Source organism: Nerophis ophidion, linkage group LG15 (genome assembly GCF_033978795.1).
Source record: "Nerophis ophidion isolate RoL-2023_Sa linkage group LG15, RoL_Noph_v1.0, whole genome shotgun sequence".
In the NCBI taxonomy this organism is placed as follows: domain Eukaryota; kingdom Metazoa; phylum Chordata; class Actinopteri; order Syngnathiformes; family Syngnathidae; genus Nerophis; species Nerophis ophidion.
The window spans coordinates 43,815,415-43,832,497 of record NC_084625.1 but is presented as its reverse complement, the minus strand read 5'-3'; the positions used below and the strand labels follow the sequence as shown (position 1 = coordinate 43,832,497).

The window sequence follows — 17,083 nt, the reverse complement described above, 5'->3', positions numbered from 1 at the left end:
AGTGTGTGAATGTGAGTGTGAATGTTGTCTGTCTATCTGTGTTGGCCCTGCGATGAGGTGGCGACTTGTCCAGGGTGTACCCTGCCTTCCGCCCGATTGTAGCCGAGATAGGCGCCAGCGCCCCCCGCGACCCCGAAAGGGAATAAGCGGTAGAAAATGGATGGAAACATTAACAAATCGATTAAAAAAAAGTAGCGAGTTGAATGTAGATACATGGAACGGAGTAAAAGTAGCGTTTCTTCTCTAAAAATATACTCAAGTAAAAGTAAAACTATGTTGCATAAAAACTACTCGTAGAAGTACAATTTATCCCAAAAGTTACTCAAGTAAATGTAACGGAGTAAATGTAGCGCGTCAATACCAACCTCTGCATTTTAGGAACTTGCATTCATTTTTTGTTGAAGTATTATTCAATAAATGTATTCATACAGGATTTTTGAATTGCTATTTTTAGAATATTTTCTAAAAATCTCACGTACTCCTTGGCATACGTTCAAGTACCCCCATTTGAGAACCACTGCCCTAGGGAGCCACTCGGGCTCTCGAGCCGAGGGTTGCCGGCCCCTGTGTTAGTAAAACCCTCGCAGAGTTCAGCGTGAGGACAGCACCGTGACATATGGGTGGACTGAGGGGAAAATTGGAGCAGAGGTTGCCTTGGGAGGAACGGAAAGCACATCGCTAATTATGCACGCGTGCACAACACCCTGGACACAAGGCGACGGTACTACGATGTCAAACGTGTCGTGATTGGCGAATGGTGGTCCCGCAAGGGACGACTACAGTCTCCGGCCTTACAGTACAGAAAACCATAACTCCATCCTGTCCCCAAGTAGCTGATTCCAGCCCTGCAAAGCTACTACCACTAATCTCCTCTGATCCTGCTCCACTGGCAAAGATTTGATGTGGAACAAACAAACAAACAAATGATTACCGTCTTCAGAAAGTACTGCTCCTCACAGATATGCACTCAACGTACAGAACGCAAAATGTTACCTCGTTGACATAACTTTCTTGGCCCCGGGGTGCTGAGTTGGCAGATTGGTGACCAGATTTGACAAAGTGGGCATGTAGTAGTTATATAATCGTCAAATCGCTAAGCCTCTCTTTGGAATGGACGCACGGCACAGGAGCATCAAAAACCGCTGCGAGGGTGGACGTAATCTGTAGGACTTGAGCAACGCCGCGCTTACCCACGAGACATTCTTGTTCTTGGAGTGTTTGATCATGGCACCACCAGCCGACCTGGAGAGGAGTCCCCCCTTCTTCAGCAGACCCCAAGGGTCGAAGACGGCCTGTGGTGCTCAGTCATAGGTCATCCGCGCTCAGAAGCCTGAATCGACGAAAACGTCTCAGGAAGGAAAAAAGTTTCCCAGCCTGTCCGGTGATCCGATGTGAGAAAGAAGCCAAAAACCAACCAAAAAAAAAAAAAGTGCCTTCTGACAAAGCAGTGACCCGATGGACTGGTTGTACATTCGCGCTAAGTATGAATATGAACCATCCATCAGGTTTAACCCCGCCCCGCTGAGCCGCTGCACGCGCCCAATCGCCGTGCACTTCTGCATGGCCCAGCTCCCGGGGGTAAGCTTATAGAAGGATGAACACTCTGTGGTAGAGAGGGCTCTTCACCAACTGGCAGGTCGACGGCACTTTCATTGGTGGACGACTTAGTTTGTGTTTCAAACGTCCTCCCGGTCTCGGGGGGGACGTCGTCATGCCAACTCTTCGCTCCGAGACGAGCGTTGCCGCCAAGACGCCGCCGATTCTGCATCACCAGTGGCGATCAGCGCCTTTCATGGACAAAGTTCTGCGGCATGCTTGATGATTCCATTGGCTGACTGGAGTGGAATTGAGCCGCGGCGCAGCATCAGACCTCGAGGACAACAGCTGGCTGAACAGACTGTAAACTGCAACGCATTGGAGGCAATTGGAGGATGCAAAAAAAATAAAAAAATTCAAGTTTGAAAGGCAAACACCAAAGCAAACGATTCAGATAACACTGACTGAACGAAGTAGAAGATACATCATATTTGTAGTGTACAGTCTATAGTAGTGTTGTCCCCATACCAATATTTTGGTACCGTTACAAAATACTTTTTGGTACTTTTGTAAATTAAATGTAAGGGGACCACAAAAAAATTGCATTACTGGTTTTATTTTAACAAAAAAAAAAACGTACTGTATATCAAACATATGTTTATTATTGCACGTTTGTCCTTAAAAACAATAGTGAACATATTGTTGTGATCCGCTGCCCGGATCACATTTTGATTTTGGTTTTTGAGTCCTTTTGTGTTTTCTGTTTGTCTTAGACTTTTTCGGTTCCTGGTTGCACTTCCTTGTTTTTCAGTTTAGATGAAGATTCAATCGTAATTCTCACAAAGAATAAAGAAAAAAAGTTGCAACTATGCCTTATTTGCCATTTTAGGGGATGTGAAAGTCGACCAACTAGTCGGCCCATGGCCACTTTTGTTGACTAGCAGGGGAGAGATGCATGACATATGATCTAAAATGTACTTGTACCAAGATTGAGAGGAAGCAGAAGCAGCTGCCGTCTTATAGTGTGTCAACAATAGCAGCGTAAGCTAGATTTAGCTCACTATCAATTTGGCTCCGCTGCCCGGATCACATTTTGATTTTGGTTTTTGAGTCCTTTTGTGTTTTCTGTTTGTCTTAGACTTTTTGGGTTCCTGGTTGCACTTCCTTGTTTTTCAGTTTAGATGAAGATTCAATCGCAATTCTCACAAAGAATAAAGAAAAAAATTTGCTACTATGCCTTATTTGCCATTTTAGGGGATGTGAAAGTCAACCAACTAGTCGGCCCATGGCCACATTTGTTGACTAGCAGGGGAGAGATGCATGACATATGATCTAAAATGTACTTGTACCAAGATTGAGAGGAAGCAGAAGCAGCTGCCGTCTTATAGTGTGTCAACAATAGCAGCGGCAGCTAGATTTGGCTCACTATCAATTTGGCTCCGCTGACCGGATCACATTTAGATTTGGGTTTTTGAGTCCTTTTGTGTTTTCTGTTTGTCTTAGACTTTTTCGGTTCCTGGTTGCACTTCCTTGTTTTTCAGTTTAGATGAAGATTCAATCGCAATTCTCACAAAGAATAAAGAAAAAAAGTTGCTGCAACTATGCCTTATTTGCAAATTTAGGGGATGTGAAAGTCGACTAACTAGTCGGCCCATGGCCACATTTGTTTACTAGCAGGGGAGACAACAATAGCAGCGTAAGCTAGATTTAGCTCACTATCAATTTGGCTCCGCCACCCGGATCACATTTTGATTTTGGTTTTTGAGTCCTTTTGTGTTTCTGTTTGTCTTGGACTCTTTTGGTTCCTGGTTGCACTACATTGTTTTGTTCTGTTCCCATAGTTTCTGATTTGTTTCACCTGCTACTTGTTTTCTGACACACACCTGTTTTTGGTAATTACTTCCTTATTCAAGCCTGCCTTCTGACGTCGTTCAGTCTTGGTCTTTTGTTTGCGGTAAGCAACACTCACGTTGGCATTCCTAGTTCTTGTCTCTGTGCTAAGAGTTACCCTAGCTTCCCGTGCGCTCGGCACGTTGCCCTTGTGTTTCCTGACTCGGTGCTAAGTTTAGCTTTAGCTTCCCATGCGTTCGGCAAACGATTTATTTTGTTAATTTTTGTCTGTTTTGTACCAGTGCTATTAATTTTTTACATTAAATCAAGCCCTTAGCTGCAAGTCTCGTCCGACTGGTCCTTTGCATCCTAGGGTTGAACAAAACGCGCATCACAATGCGCTTCTTACGTGACAGAAAAGACCAAGACTGAACGACGGGAGAAGGCGGGCTTAAATAAGGAAGTAATTACCAAAAACAGGTGTGCGTCAGGAAACAAGTAGCTGGTGGAACAAATCAGAAACTATGGTAACAGGACAAAACAAGGAAGTGCAACCAGGAACCAAAGAGTCCTAAACAAACAGAAAACACAAAAGGACTCAAAAAGCAAAATCAAAATGTGATCCGGGCAGCGGATCACAACACATATACTAGACAACTTGTCTTTTAGTAGTAAGTAAGCCAACAAAGACTCTCAATTTAGCTGCTGACATGTGCAGTAACATATTGTGTCATTTTCCATTCTATTATTTTGTCAAAATTAGAAAAGGACAAGCTGTAAAAATTGACTACTTGTTCATTTACTGTTAATATTTGCTCACTTTCTCTTTTAACATGTTCTATCTACACTTCTGTTAAAATGTAATAATCACTTATTCTTCTGTTCTTTGATACTTTATATTAGTTTTGGATGATACCACAAATTTGGCGGACCGGTACTTTTCAGAGGCGGTAAAGTACCGAAAATTATTCATTAGTATCGCGGTACTATACTAATACTGGTATACCGTACAACCCTGGTCTATATTGGGGTTGTCTTTTATGAAGGATTTTCAAAGTCAAATCTGATTTCGTACACCAGGGGTTCTAAACTTTTTTGACCTCTGGGCCCAACTTTTCCACTACAGAGAGACCCGGGACCCAATCAAATAATACCAAAATAATAATCTTACTGTTGATTTTAATTGTATTAACTTATAGTTTAAAAGGATAAACATTGTCAAATGATCCGACACCATGTGTTGATCACGAATATTATCAAGGCTTAGGTCAGGCTAATTACTAAATAAATAATAAAATACATTGCAAAGGAATGGACTCAAACTGGTTAAAAATAAATGCACATACATCATGCTAAAATGAAGATTTAAATTTAAATTAATAATAATAACAATTGAACATAAAACTTCACCATTTTAGTCATGATTTTTGAGCTTACAGTAGAGTGGAAAAAACAAGTTGCCTCAATTTTGATCATATCATATATCTGATGTGTGACACCCAATAACTTACAAAGTTTGCAAATAGATAGATGTGATGAAAACAGTATCAATCTCAGAGATACCCGAGCCATTTTGAGAGTTTTTGAGGAAGCCAGTCACGAGATCTGTGATGTAGCGTTAGGAACCGGAGATCCTTTCCCCAACAACAACAATGCTAATAAAGCATACTTTGTGAGGGCCAACAACGATGACTTTGGGACAAACAATGACCCAGAAACGTATAAATTTGAGGCCAAACACAAAGAGGATGAGCAGGAAGTCTTAGAAGCAGAGTGGTAACAGAATGCAATTTTATTGTAACACTGTAGCATCAGCAGCATTGCTAAACATTAGGGGTGTGGGAAAAAATTGATTCGAATACGAATCGAATCGTTTACGTTGTGCGATTCAGAATCAATTCTCATTTTTAAAATATCGATTTTTTTTTTTTATTTTCCCCCCCAAAAAATGTATTTTTTTTTTTTTTAATCAATCCAACAAATCATAACAATGCAATCCAATTCCAAAACCAAACCTGACCCAGCAACACTCAGAACTGCAATAAACAGCAATTGAGAAGAGACAAACACGACACAGAACAAACCAAAAGCAATGAAACAAAAATGAATATTGTCAACAACAGTATCAATATTAATTAGAATTTCAGCATAGCAGTGATTAAAATCCCTCACTGACATTATCATTAGACATTTATAAAAATAATAAAAACAATAGTGTCACAGTGGCTTACACTTGCATCGCATCTCATAAGCTTGACAACACACTGTCCAATGTTTTCAAAAAGATAAAATAAGTCATATTTTTGGTTTGTTTAATAGTTAAAACAAATTTACATTATTGCAATCAGTTGATAAAACATTGTCCTTTACAATTATAAAAACTTTTTATTTTTTTTTAAATCTACTACTCTGCTAGCATGTCAGCAGACTGGGGTAGATCCTGCTGAAATCCTATGTATTGAATGAATACAGAATTGTTTTGAATCGGAAAAATATCGTTTTTGAATCGAGAATCATATCAAATCGAAAAAAAATCGATGTATTATCGAATCGCGACCCCAAGAATCAATATTGAATCGAAACGTGGGACACCCAAAGATTCACAGCCCTACTAAACATACAAACTAACCATAATAAAACAGACACTGTAATATTTCCACTATCGCTGGGATGCCGACCGACGGGACGCTCACATAATTCAGTTTAGATGAAGATTCAATCGCAATTCTCACAAAGGATAAAGAAAAAAAGTTGCTTCAACTATGCCTTATTTGCCATTTTAGGGAATGTGAAAGTCGACCAACCTGTCGATCCATGGCCACATTTGTCTACTAGCAGGGGAGAGATGCATGATATATAATCTAAAATGTACTTTTACCAAGTCTGAGAGGAAGCAGAAGCAGCCGCCGTCTTATAGTGTGTCAACAATAGCAGCATAAGCTAGGTTTAGCTCACTGCTATCAATTTGGCTCTATAAAAGTCTGTCTGCGTTGGCGCTTATAACAATATCACTTATATTTGGCAAATTTTTCGGTCACGACATCTAAATTGAATATCGTTGGCAGTTCCTGGATGTTTTTTCGAGGGTTTTATGGGCACAATAGAGGACCCTCCATTTCTTGAATCAATTGTTGGCTTTTTGTTTACAGTTTCAAACGCATAAAAAAAGCTGTCTTCTTGTCTTATATAAGGATTGTGAATGATAAACACCACATCTTTTTTTCAATTTTTGCATATTTGCAGTATGACTGATCTGATAATATGGTCAGAGTGCAGAAGTGTCACTACGGTGATGTAGAATCTACAGAAATTTATATTTAAAGGGGAAAATTCAAAATGGACGACTAAATTCGTGTCGTTTTGTCATTTTTACAGTTAGACGGTATTTCCCCATACTTTGCGGATTCTGAATAAAATTGGATGTAGTTTAATGGACACAATTAAAATAAAGTCAACTTGTTTATCAACTCAACTGGTACTTCAACTTCTCGATGACTTTAGCTTCAGACTTCTTCTTAGTTTGAGATTGTAATTACTGCCACCGGTGGTGAAAAAGTGTTTTACAGACCATACAGACCAAAGCTGAGAAATGCATTTTGTTTTAAGGCCCTCTAGGGGGGCTCGTGACCCAACAATGCAGCTCGCCGAAGAAAAAGTGTTATACAATATGGTTAAGAATACTGCCTTAGACTTTGTCTATTGTGGATGATCAGTCAAATCTAGATTGGGATGATTTGTAGGTGGGTAGAGTAGCCAAAAAACAAATACAAAAAAAAATACTAAATAAATGTGATTAAAATTCTGCTTACAATTGAGCCTTTGGGAGCCTCTCTATAGTGCCTATAAAGCCCTTAAAAAAACATCCAAACACCTCCATTAAGTTTTTATACACACTGTCAGTTTATACAGTATGTAATTTAGTTACAGGAACATTCATAATATTTCAATTTTCATCATTTTAAGCATTCGGCGGCACATTAGTTTCAAAAACGCATCACAACGTTGGCTTTGTTTTCTCGTATCTGATTATCACTGACTGCAGACTTCATGAGAGTTAACATAATAAAATATCACTTACTGTACAATGTCTGCTGTTATCGGGATGCCAAATGCTAGGATGATCAAAGTTTCCATTAAGATGAAGTATGACTCATAATCGTAGCGAAAAGAGGGGTGGAACCAAGCGTCTTTTCGTGTCGTTCATGCCATTACCGGGTCTAAATTGGCTGTCAGACTGTACCAACTTGTTGGAATACATTCTCATTCTTCTACTATCCAGGTGAGAGGCATGATTTATGTTCTACAATAAACTTCCCCAAGCAAGGAAATGAGGAAGCAGTTTACTGATCGATGGTGTCAACATAGGCACCTTGTGATTACGGCGCCGCTATAAATAGCTCGTCTGTGTTAGCGCTTATAATAACAATATCACTAATACGTGGTCCAATAATCAAGTCACGAGATGTAAAGGAAGTATTATTGGCGCTTTTTCAACGGTTATTTGAAGTGAGGTGAATTATATTTATATAGCGCTTTTTTTTTCTAGTGACTCAAAGTGCTTTACATAGTGAAACCCAATATCTAAGTTACATTTAAACCAGTGTGGTTGGCACTGGGAGTAGGTGGGTAAAGTGTCTAGCTCAAGGACACAACGGCAGTGACTAGGATGGCGGAAGCGGGGATCGAACCTTCAACCCTCAAGTTGTTGGCACGGCCACACTACCAACCGAGCTATACAACCAATTGGGTTTTATGGGTGGAGTAGAGAAAATCCATTGGTTCAGTTTTATTTACAAGTTAGAATGCATTAAAAACATCCGCCGTCATGTCTTTCATAATGATTGTGAACGATAGGCAAAAAAAACTAAATAAATAAATAAAATGTGCAGTTCCCCTTTAAATCAGAGTAATATGAATTAAGTAAAAGTAAAAAGTATTCATTCAAATAATTACTTGAGCAAGTACCGTATTTTTCGGACTGTGAGGCACACTTAAAATCCTTTCTTTTTCTCAAAAATTGCGCTTTATAGCCCCGGTTCGCCTAATGTACAGAATAATTCTGGTTGTGCTTACCGATCTCGAATAAATTTTATTTGGTGTAGGGTGTAATGATACGTGTGACCAGTAGATGGTAGTCACATGTAGGAGACACGTGTAGACTGCAGCATGACACCATTAAACAACACCAGAACTTTAAATCTTCCAATAAAAATAAAGATTACACACGGCACTTAAAAATCTGTCAAAATGATTCAGTAAGAGTTTGAAGCCACACTGCTTGATGGATTGTCGGCCCATTACGGCTATCGTAGTCAGAGGTACAAGTATTACTATGGTGTGTGTGTAAAGACAGCACAATGACACCCATTAGCAGACATATTACATGGTGTTTTGTTTCACAATAATATGCAAAACCAACTTTTTTTTACTGGTAGCTGCTGATGTGTATTTGAGATCTGCATAAGTCCTGAAAATCAGATCCACCACTGTAGTCTGTGCCTATGCCGTAGTCGATAAGCTTCTTTTTCTCCATCTTCTTGGTATGGGACATTCACCCTCTGCTGTTGCCATTTCTAATATTAATCCTCTAAAGGCTTAGTGGTTACATGCGTGGACAGCATCTTTTAGCTCTTATTTCCAAAATTGTGTACACTACTGAATTGTGGTCTTATGGCCACTTATGTGGACACATACTGCCACCTGGTGGTGTCAGAAGAGTATAACATTCAATGGGATTTGGAAAAAAAGTGTAAAAATAAGAATTAGTATGTCACTAAACATGAAGTACACGTTTGTGTACTTATGGACTAAGTACATAATATCAAATAAAGATTCTTAGTTTTTATTGTAATTAAAGTCAAATAACCCCAAATAGCAAAGAGAAATAAAAAAAGCATGTAAACAAACAGCTTGGGCCTTAAGAGGATAAAGTAGCATACATTTCTAACTTATATCTCGCCATGGAACATCATTACCACCAAGGAACCACTATTACATGTTATGTAGACCACAAGGAAATGTTTTAAATTTAGAAATAAATCATAACATGACCCCTTTAGTCCGTCCTATAATCCGGTGCGCCTTCCGTATGAAAAAAGACCCGATTAGAACTGCACATCGGCAGTGCGTCTTATAATCCGGTGCGCCCTATGATCCGGAAAATACGGTAAGTATTTTGAAAAAACTACTCAAGTACTGAGTAATTGGTGAGCAAATTCTGACTTATTTAGCAGCTATTTTTAATTGTACTTTAGTTACAACTGTAGTTAGTGCATGCGAGAAAGAGAGACAGTTACTGATACTGTACCACAAAATATGCACATTTTTCGGTCAGTCTCCCCAGGATTTTGGGATGTCACAATCATCTTAATTCATGGAAATTCAACCAAACACCTGCAAATTTGATTTTTTTTTTTTTTTTTTTACACGATTCTGTCTTTATCTGACCTTTGAATAAAAACTGTATACTGTATGTAAAGATCATGCCGTGCAAAATGTCAGGTTTTAGGGCTTCATGCAGCGCTTTGAATCAGTTTTGACGCCAGTCGCTCTAATTAATTGTTTATATCCATATTGGCCAGAAGCCCTCCTCTGGTGCACAAGGTTGCCTGCGCCCCTTTGTCCTTAATTAGCGGCTCGGAACATCTGCAACTGCTTTAAATGAGGCCTGGGCCGTCTGGCTCCCTCACATTCTGGTTTAGTTGGACTGCAGAGTGCTTTGTTGTGTGTTCCGTGCATTGTGTGATAAAGCGACAGTCTTGGTCTGTGCAGTAAGGAAAATACCTGCTCGTTCCACAGCAATCTCTGTTGCTAATTAGTCGCTCAGTTTCCGGACATTTACGCATTCCCTGGAAAAATGTCAAAGAATGCTCAGCAGCTGCCAAGGAAGTCCTGCTCCTGCATTGGCACTGACATTCCTCCCGAGGCGGGCAGTTCCCTGTGTACTTACCGCCGTCTCTTAGACAATACAATCATGATGGACACCAGAATTCCAGTAGCTGCATAGACTTTTCACAAATCTTGGAACTTATTCAATACGACCATAAAACTAAAACTGAACCCTTGTACTTTTAAATTCATAATTTAATTGAAAATTGTTTCCAAGTCAAGTATTTAAAGGCCTACTGAAATTAGATTTTCTTTTTTAAACGGGGATAGCAGGTCCATTCTATGTGTCATACTTGATCATTTCGCGATATTGCCATATTTTTGCTGAAAGGATTTAGTAGAGAACATCGATGACAAAGTTCGCAACTTTTGGTCGCTAATAAAAAAGTCTTGCCTTTACCGTAAGTAGCAGACGATGTACGGGTGACGTCACGGGTTGTAGGGCTCCTCACATCCTCACATTGTTTATAATGTGAGCCTCCAGCAGCAAGAGCTATTCTGACCGAGAAAGAGACAATTTCCCCATTAATTTGAGCGAGGATGAAAGATTCGTGGATAAGGAAAGTTAGAGTGAAGCACAAAAAGAAAAAGCAACAGCTCCAGGCGGCGGCAGTGGGACCGTTTCAGATGTAATTAGACATTTACTAGGATAATTCTGGAAGATCCCTTATCTGCTCATTTATTTAATAGTGTTTTAGTGAGATTGTAAAGTCATACCTCAAAGTCGGATGGCTGCGGTGAACGCCAAGTGTCTCTGAGAGAAGCCGAGGAGCCAAGATCACAGCTGCCTTTTTGACAGCTACAAGAGGAGGTCCCATAATCCACTGATGTCTCCGGTAAAAGCCGACTTAATATCACAATTTTCTGTGTTAAAGCTTCACAATAAACAAAGAAACACAGGCTGTGTTTCTGTGCTAAAGGCAGCTGCAATACACTGCTTTCCACCAACAGTATTATTCTTTATAGTCTCCATTATCAATTGAACAAATTGCAAAAGATTCAGCAACACAGATGTCCAAATTACTGTGTCATTATGCGATGAAAAGAGACGACTTTTAGCCGTGTGTGGTGCTGGGCTAATATGTCCCCTCCAACCCGAGACGTCACAAAAATCATCATTCCGCGACATTTTCAACAAGAAATATTGCGGGAAATTTAAAATTGTAATTTAGTAAACTAAACCGGCCGTATTGGCATGTGTTGCAATGTTAATATTTCATCATTGACTGCGTAGTCGGTAGTAGTGGGTTTCAGTAGGCCTTTAAGATCAGTGTTCAACATTTTTTGCACTTAAATTAAAATCTCAGTATCTGCTGTTAGGAGGTAACTAGGGATGCACCGATTAATCGGTAACCGAATATATTCGGCCGAATATGGCAAAAAAAGCCACATTCGGCCTTCGGTGGAATGAGTTAAGAACAAGGCCGAATAGTGGCGTGTGACGCAATTTTTTGACGCGGTTATGCAATCAACCAACGAGCAGTGAGGCGGTGACGTTGGGATATGTTGTGTACCTGTATAAGTGTATGAAGTTACAAGCACACACTTATTGAGATTTAGTGGGTCCTCTGTTAACATGATTAGCCTGTTGTGTAGGCTACCTGTATAAGTGTAAGAGGTTATAAGCACACACTTAATTGAGATTTACTTGAGCCTTCTGTTTATATTATTAGCATATATCTACTGTGGCTAAGCAGACTTTTGCCAAAAGGACAATAATTCATTTGTTGTTGGTTTATCCACTTTAATGCACTTTATTTTTTTTTGGAATGCATGTTTTGTTTTAAGGCCTAATATAAATGAAAAACTTTGTGCTTTTTTTGAAAAGCAGTGTGAAGTGAAGTGAATTATATTTATATAGCGCTTTTCTCTAGTGACTCAAAGCGCTTTACATAGTGAAACCCAATATCTAAGTTACATTTAAAACAGTGTGGGTGGCACTGGGAGCAGGTGGGTAAAATGTCTTGCCCAAGGACACAACGGCAGTGACTAGAATGGCGGGAGCGGGAATCGAACCTGCAACCCTCAAGTTGCTGGCATGGCCACTCTACCAACCGAGCTATGCCGCCGCAAAGGCTACTGGAATATTTAAAAAATGTCAATATTCAATAAAAATGTACTTTATTTGAAAAACATGTCTAAATATTTATTCCAGGCTATTTATACAAATTTTCATTTCGGTGCATCCCTAGAGGTAACTATACATACAATTACGAATAGATACTGAAAGGGTAAAAGAAAACTCCTCTCTGAGCTGCTACCTTACCGTGGTAGAGGAGTTTGCGTGTCCCAATGATCCTAGGAGCTATGTTGTCTGGGGGTTTTCATGCCCCCTGGTAGGGTCTCCCAAGACAAACAGGTCCTAGGTGAGTGATCAGACAAAGAGCAGCTCAAAGACTTCTATGGAATTACAACGAAATGAACCCAGATTTCCCTCGCCCGGACGTGGGTCACCGGGGCCCCGCTCTGGAGCCAGGCCCGGAGTTGGGGCACGATGGCGAGCGCCTGGTGGTCGGGCCTGTTCCCATGGGGCCCGGCCGGGCACAGCCCGAAGAGGCAACGTGGGTCATCCCTCCAATGGGCTCACCACTCATAGGAGGGGCCATAGAGGTCGGGTGCATTGTGAGCTGGGCGGCAGCCGAAGGCAGGGCACTTGGCGGTCCGATCCTCGGCTACAGAAGCTAGCTCTTGGGACGTGGAACGTCACCTCACTGGGGGGGAAGGAGCCTGAGCTAGTGCGCGAGGTAGAGAAGTTCCGGCTGGATATAGTCGGACTCACCTCGACGCACAGCAAGGGCTCTGGAACCAGTTCTCTCGAGAGGGACTGGACCCTCTTCCACTCTGGCGTTGCCGGCAGTGAGAGGCGACGGGCTGGGGTGGCAATTCTGGTTGCCCCCCGGCTCAAAGCCTGTACGTTTGAGTTCAACCCAGTGGACGAGAGGGTAGCTTCCCTTCGCCTTCGGGTGGGGGGACGGGTCCTGACTGTTGTTTGTGCTTACGCACCAAACAGCAGTTCAGAATACCCACCCTTTTTGGGTACACTCGAGGGAGTACTGGAAAGTGCTCCTCCGGGTGATTCCCTTGTCCTACTGGGAGACTTCAACGCTCATGTTGGCAACGACAGTGAAACCTGGAGAGGCGTGATTGGGAAGAATGGTCGCCCGGATCTAAACCCGAGTGGTGTTTTGTTATTGGACTTTTGTGCTCGTCACAGTTTGTCGATAACAAACACCATGTTCAAACATAAGGGTGTCCATATGTGCACTTGGCACCAGGACACCCTAGGCCGCAGTTCCATGATCGACTTTGTAGTTGTGTCATCGGATTTGCGGCCTTATGTTTTGGACACTCGGGTGAAGAGAGGGGCGGAGCTTTCTACCGATCACCACCTGGTGGTGAGTTGGCTGCGATGGTGGGGGAGGATGCCGGACAGACCTGGCAGGCCCAAGCGCATTGTGAGGGTCTGCTGGGAACGTCTGGCAGAGTCTCCTGTCAGAGAGAGTTTCAATTCACACCTCCGGGAGAACTTTAAACATGTCACGAGGGAGGTGCGGGACATTGAGTCCGAGTGGACCATGTTCCGAACCTCTATTGTCGAGGCGGCTGATTGGAGCTGTGGCCGCAAGGTTGTTGGTGCCTGTCGTGGCGGTAATCCCAGAACCCGTTGGTGGACACCAGCAGTGAGGGATGCCGTCAAGCTGAAGAAGGAGTCCTATCGGGTTCTTTTGGCTCATAGGACTCCGGAGGCAGTGGATGGGTACCGACGGGCCAAGCGATGTGCAGCTTTAGCGGTCGCGGAGGCAAAAACTCGGACATGGGAAGAGTTCGGGGAAGCCATGGAAAACGACTTCCGGACGGCTTCGAAGCGATTCTGGACCACCATACGGCGCCTCAGGAAGGGGAAGCAGTGCACTATCAACACCGTGTATGGTGCGGATGGTGTTCTGCTGACTTCGACTGCGGATGTTGTGGATCGGTGGAGGGAATACTTCGAAGACCTCCTCAATCCCACCAACACGTCTTTCTTTGAGGAAGCGGTGCCTGGGGAATCTGTAGTGGACTCTCCTATTTCTGGGGCTGAGGTCGCCGAGGTAGTTAAAAAGCTCCTCGGCGGCAAGGCCCCGGGGGGGGATGAGATCCGCCCGGAGTTCCTTAAGGCTCTGGATGCTGTGGGGCTGTCTTGGTTGACAAGACTCTGCAGCATCGCGTGGACATCGGGGGCGGTACCTCTGGATTGGCAGACCGGGGTGGTGGTCCCTCTCTTTAAGAAGGGGGGCCGGAGGGTGTGTTCCAACTATCGTGGGATCACACTCCTCAGCCTTCCCGGTAAGGTTTATTCAGGTGTACTGGAGAGGAGGCTTCGCCGGATAGTCGAACCTCGGATTCAGGAGGAACAGTGTGGTTTTCGTCCTGGTCGTGGAACTGTGGACCAGCTCTATACTCTCGGCAGGGTTCTTGAGGGTGCATGGGAGTTTGCCCAACCAGTCTACATGTGCTTTGTGGACTTGGAGAAGGCATTCGACCGTGTCCCTCGGGAAGTCCTGTGGGGAGTGCTCAGAGAGTATGGGGTATCGGAATGTCTTATTGTGGCAGTCCGCTCCCTGTATGATCAGTGTCAGAGCTTGGTCCGCATTGCTGGCAGTAAGTCGGACACGTTTCCAGTGAAGGTTGGACTCCGCCAAGGCTGTCCTTTGTCACCGATTCTGTTCATAACTTTTATGGACAGAATTTCTAGGCGCAGCCAAGGCGTTGAGGGGTTCCGGTTTGGTGGCCACGGGATTAGGTCTCTGCTTTTTGCAGATGATGTAGTCCTGATGGCTTCATCTGGCCGGGATCTTCAGCTCTCACTGGATCGGTTCGCAGCCGAGTGTGAAGCGACCGGAATGAGAATCAGCACCTCCAAGTCCGAGTCCATGGTTCTCGCCCGGAAAAGGGTGGAGTGCCATCTCCGGGTTGGGGAGGAGACCCTGCCCCAAGTGGAGGAGTTCAAGTACCTAGGAGTCTTGTTCACGAGTGGGGGAAGAGTGGATCGTGAGATCGACAGGCGGATCGGTGCGGCGTCTTCAGTAATGCGGACGTTGTATCGATCCGTTGTGGTGAAGAAGGAGCTGAGCCGGAAGGCAAAGCTCTCAATTTACCGGTCGATCTACGTTCCCATCCTCACCTATGGTCATGAGCTTTGGGTCATGACCGAAAGGATAAGATCACGGGTACAAGCGGCCGAAATGAGTTTCCTCCGCCGGGTGGCGGGGCTCTCCCTTAGAGATAGGGTGAGAAGCTCTGCCATCCGGGAGGAGCTCAACGTAAAGCCGCTGCTCCTCCACATCGAGAGGAGCCAGATGAGGTGGTTCGGGCATCTGGTCAGGATGCCACCCGAACGCCTCCCTAGGGATGTGTTTAGGGCACGTCCAGCTGGTAGGAGGCCACGGGGAAGACCCAGGACACGTTGGAAAGACTATGTCTCCCGGCTGGCCTGGGAACGCCTCGGGATCCCCCGAGAAGAGCTAGACGAAGTGGCTGGAGATAGGGAAGTCTGGGCTTCCCTGCTTAGGCTGCTGCCCCCGCGACCCGACCTCGGATAAGCGGAAGATGATGGATGGATGGATGGATGGATACTGAAAGGGTAAAAGAAAACATTTTTAATCTATTCACTGTTCTGTTACAGAGAACAAGGAAATGGTATAAAATTGCTATGGCATGAGAAGTGGTAGAATTAAATAAGCTCAGCTTCTTCCTACTCTTTTTCGGACGTTCTGTAATGAAACAACTGGAAATAAGTGATGCGTTACATTGTATTGTACGCTTGTTCGGAATAAACTGACACTGAACTGAACTGAGTTATAAAACCTCCCAGTATAGCAAAACAAATACTGTGTGTAGAAATATGCTCATAAATAACAATAGTCAACTATTTTACCGACTCCGGAATCGGCACAGACTACAGTGGCGGAAGTGTGCAAATTTTAAGGACTTATGCAGATCTCAAATACACATCAGCAGGTACCAGAAGGTAAGAAAAGTTGGTTTTGCACAATATTGGGAAACAAAACGCAATATAATTTTGCGGTCCTTGTATCTCCGACTACGGTAGCCGTAATGGGCCGACAATCCATCAAGCCGTGCGGCTTTAAAGTCATACTAAAACATTTTGACAGGTTTTTTTAGTGTTGTGTGTAATCGTATTCATTTTCAATGGAACATTTAAAGTTTTGGTGTTTACTGGCGTCATATTGCAGTCTACACATCTCTCTTATGTGTCACTACCATCTACTGGTCACACTTATCATTACACCATGTACCAAATACAATTGCTTCGAGGTCGGTAGGCACAACCAGAATTATTCCGTGTATTAGGCGCACCGGGTTGTAAGGCGCACTGTCGATTTTTGGGAAAATGAAAGGATTTCAAGTGCGAATTTCAGTCCGAAAAAAACGGTATTAGAAGTTATTTAACTTGGCAAATAGTAATAAAACATTTTCACAATCAGGACGACGGTGTGAATTTTTAGTTGATGTTTTGCAAACAAATTAGGCAAGTTTACCTATGGGTGAAATTAGTTGCATGACATGATGCTTTCATTCTTATAGTTGCTAGTTCAGTAAAACTAAAAAACAATTACAGTCGTCTTCAGTGGCTAATAACATATTAGCAAGAGGCTAAATAGTAGCCTACAGCCTAATGTCACTCAGAAAAATATAAATAAATAAAAAATATATATATAAAAAATTATTCTGCGGCCCAGTGGTTGGGGACCACTGACTTAGATGACTGCTCACTTTCTTCCTCTTCATTTTTCACACAACCCAGTGAATTATGTGTCCATTTTAA

The 17,083-nt window shown here is 42.8% G+C and overlaps 1 protein-coding gene across 4 annotated transcripts in view; it reads right to left on the bottom strand.

The window, feature by feature from the left end:
* Positions 1–17,083, bottom strand: part of cacnb2a (calcium channel, voltage-dependent, beta 2a) — a 188,005-nt gene that overhangs the window by 138,284 nt on the left and 32,638 nt on the right. Inside the window, exon 1 of one of the 4 annotated variants that reach the window (XM_061922215.1) lies at positions 1,191–1,460. The exons of the other annotated variants lie outside the window; for them this stretch is intronic. Coding sequence (XP_061778199.1) covers positions 1,191–1,226 — 36 coding nt within the window. The 5' untranslated portion in view covers positions 1,227–1,460. Of the gene's footprint in view, positions 1–1,190; positions 1,461–17,083 lie in introns of those variants that run through there. 4 annotated transcript variants of the gene reach the window in all.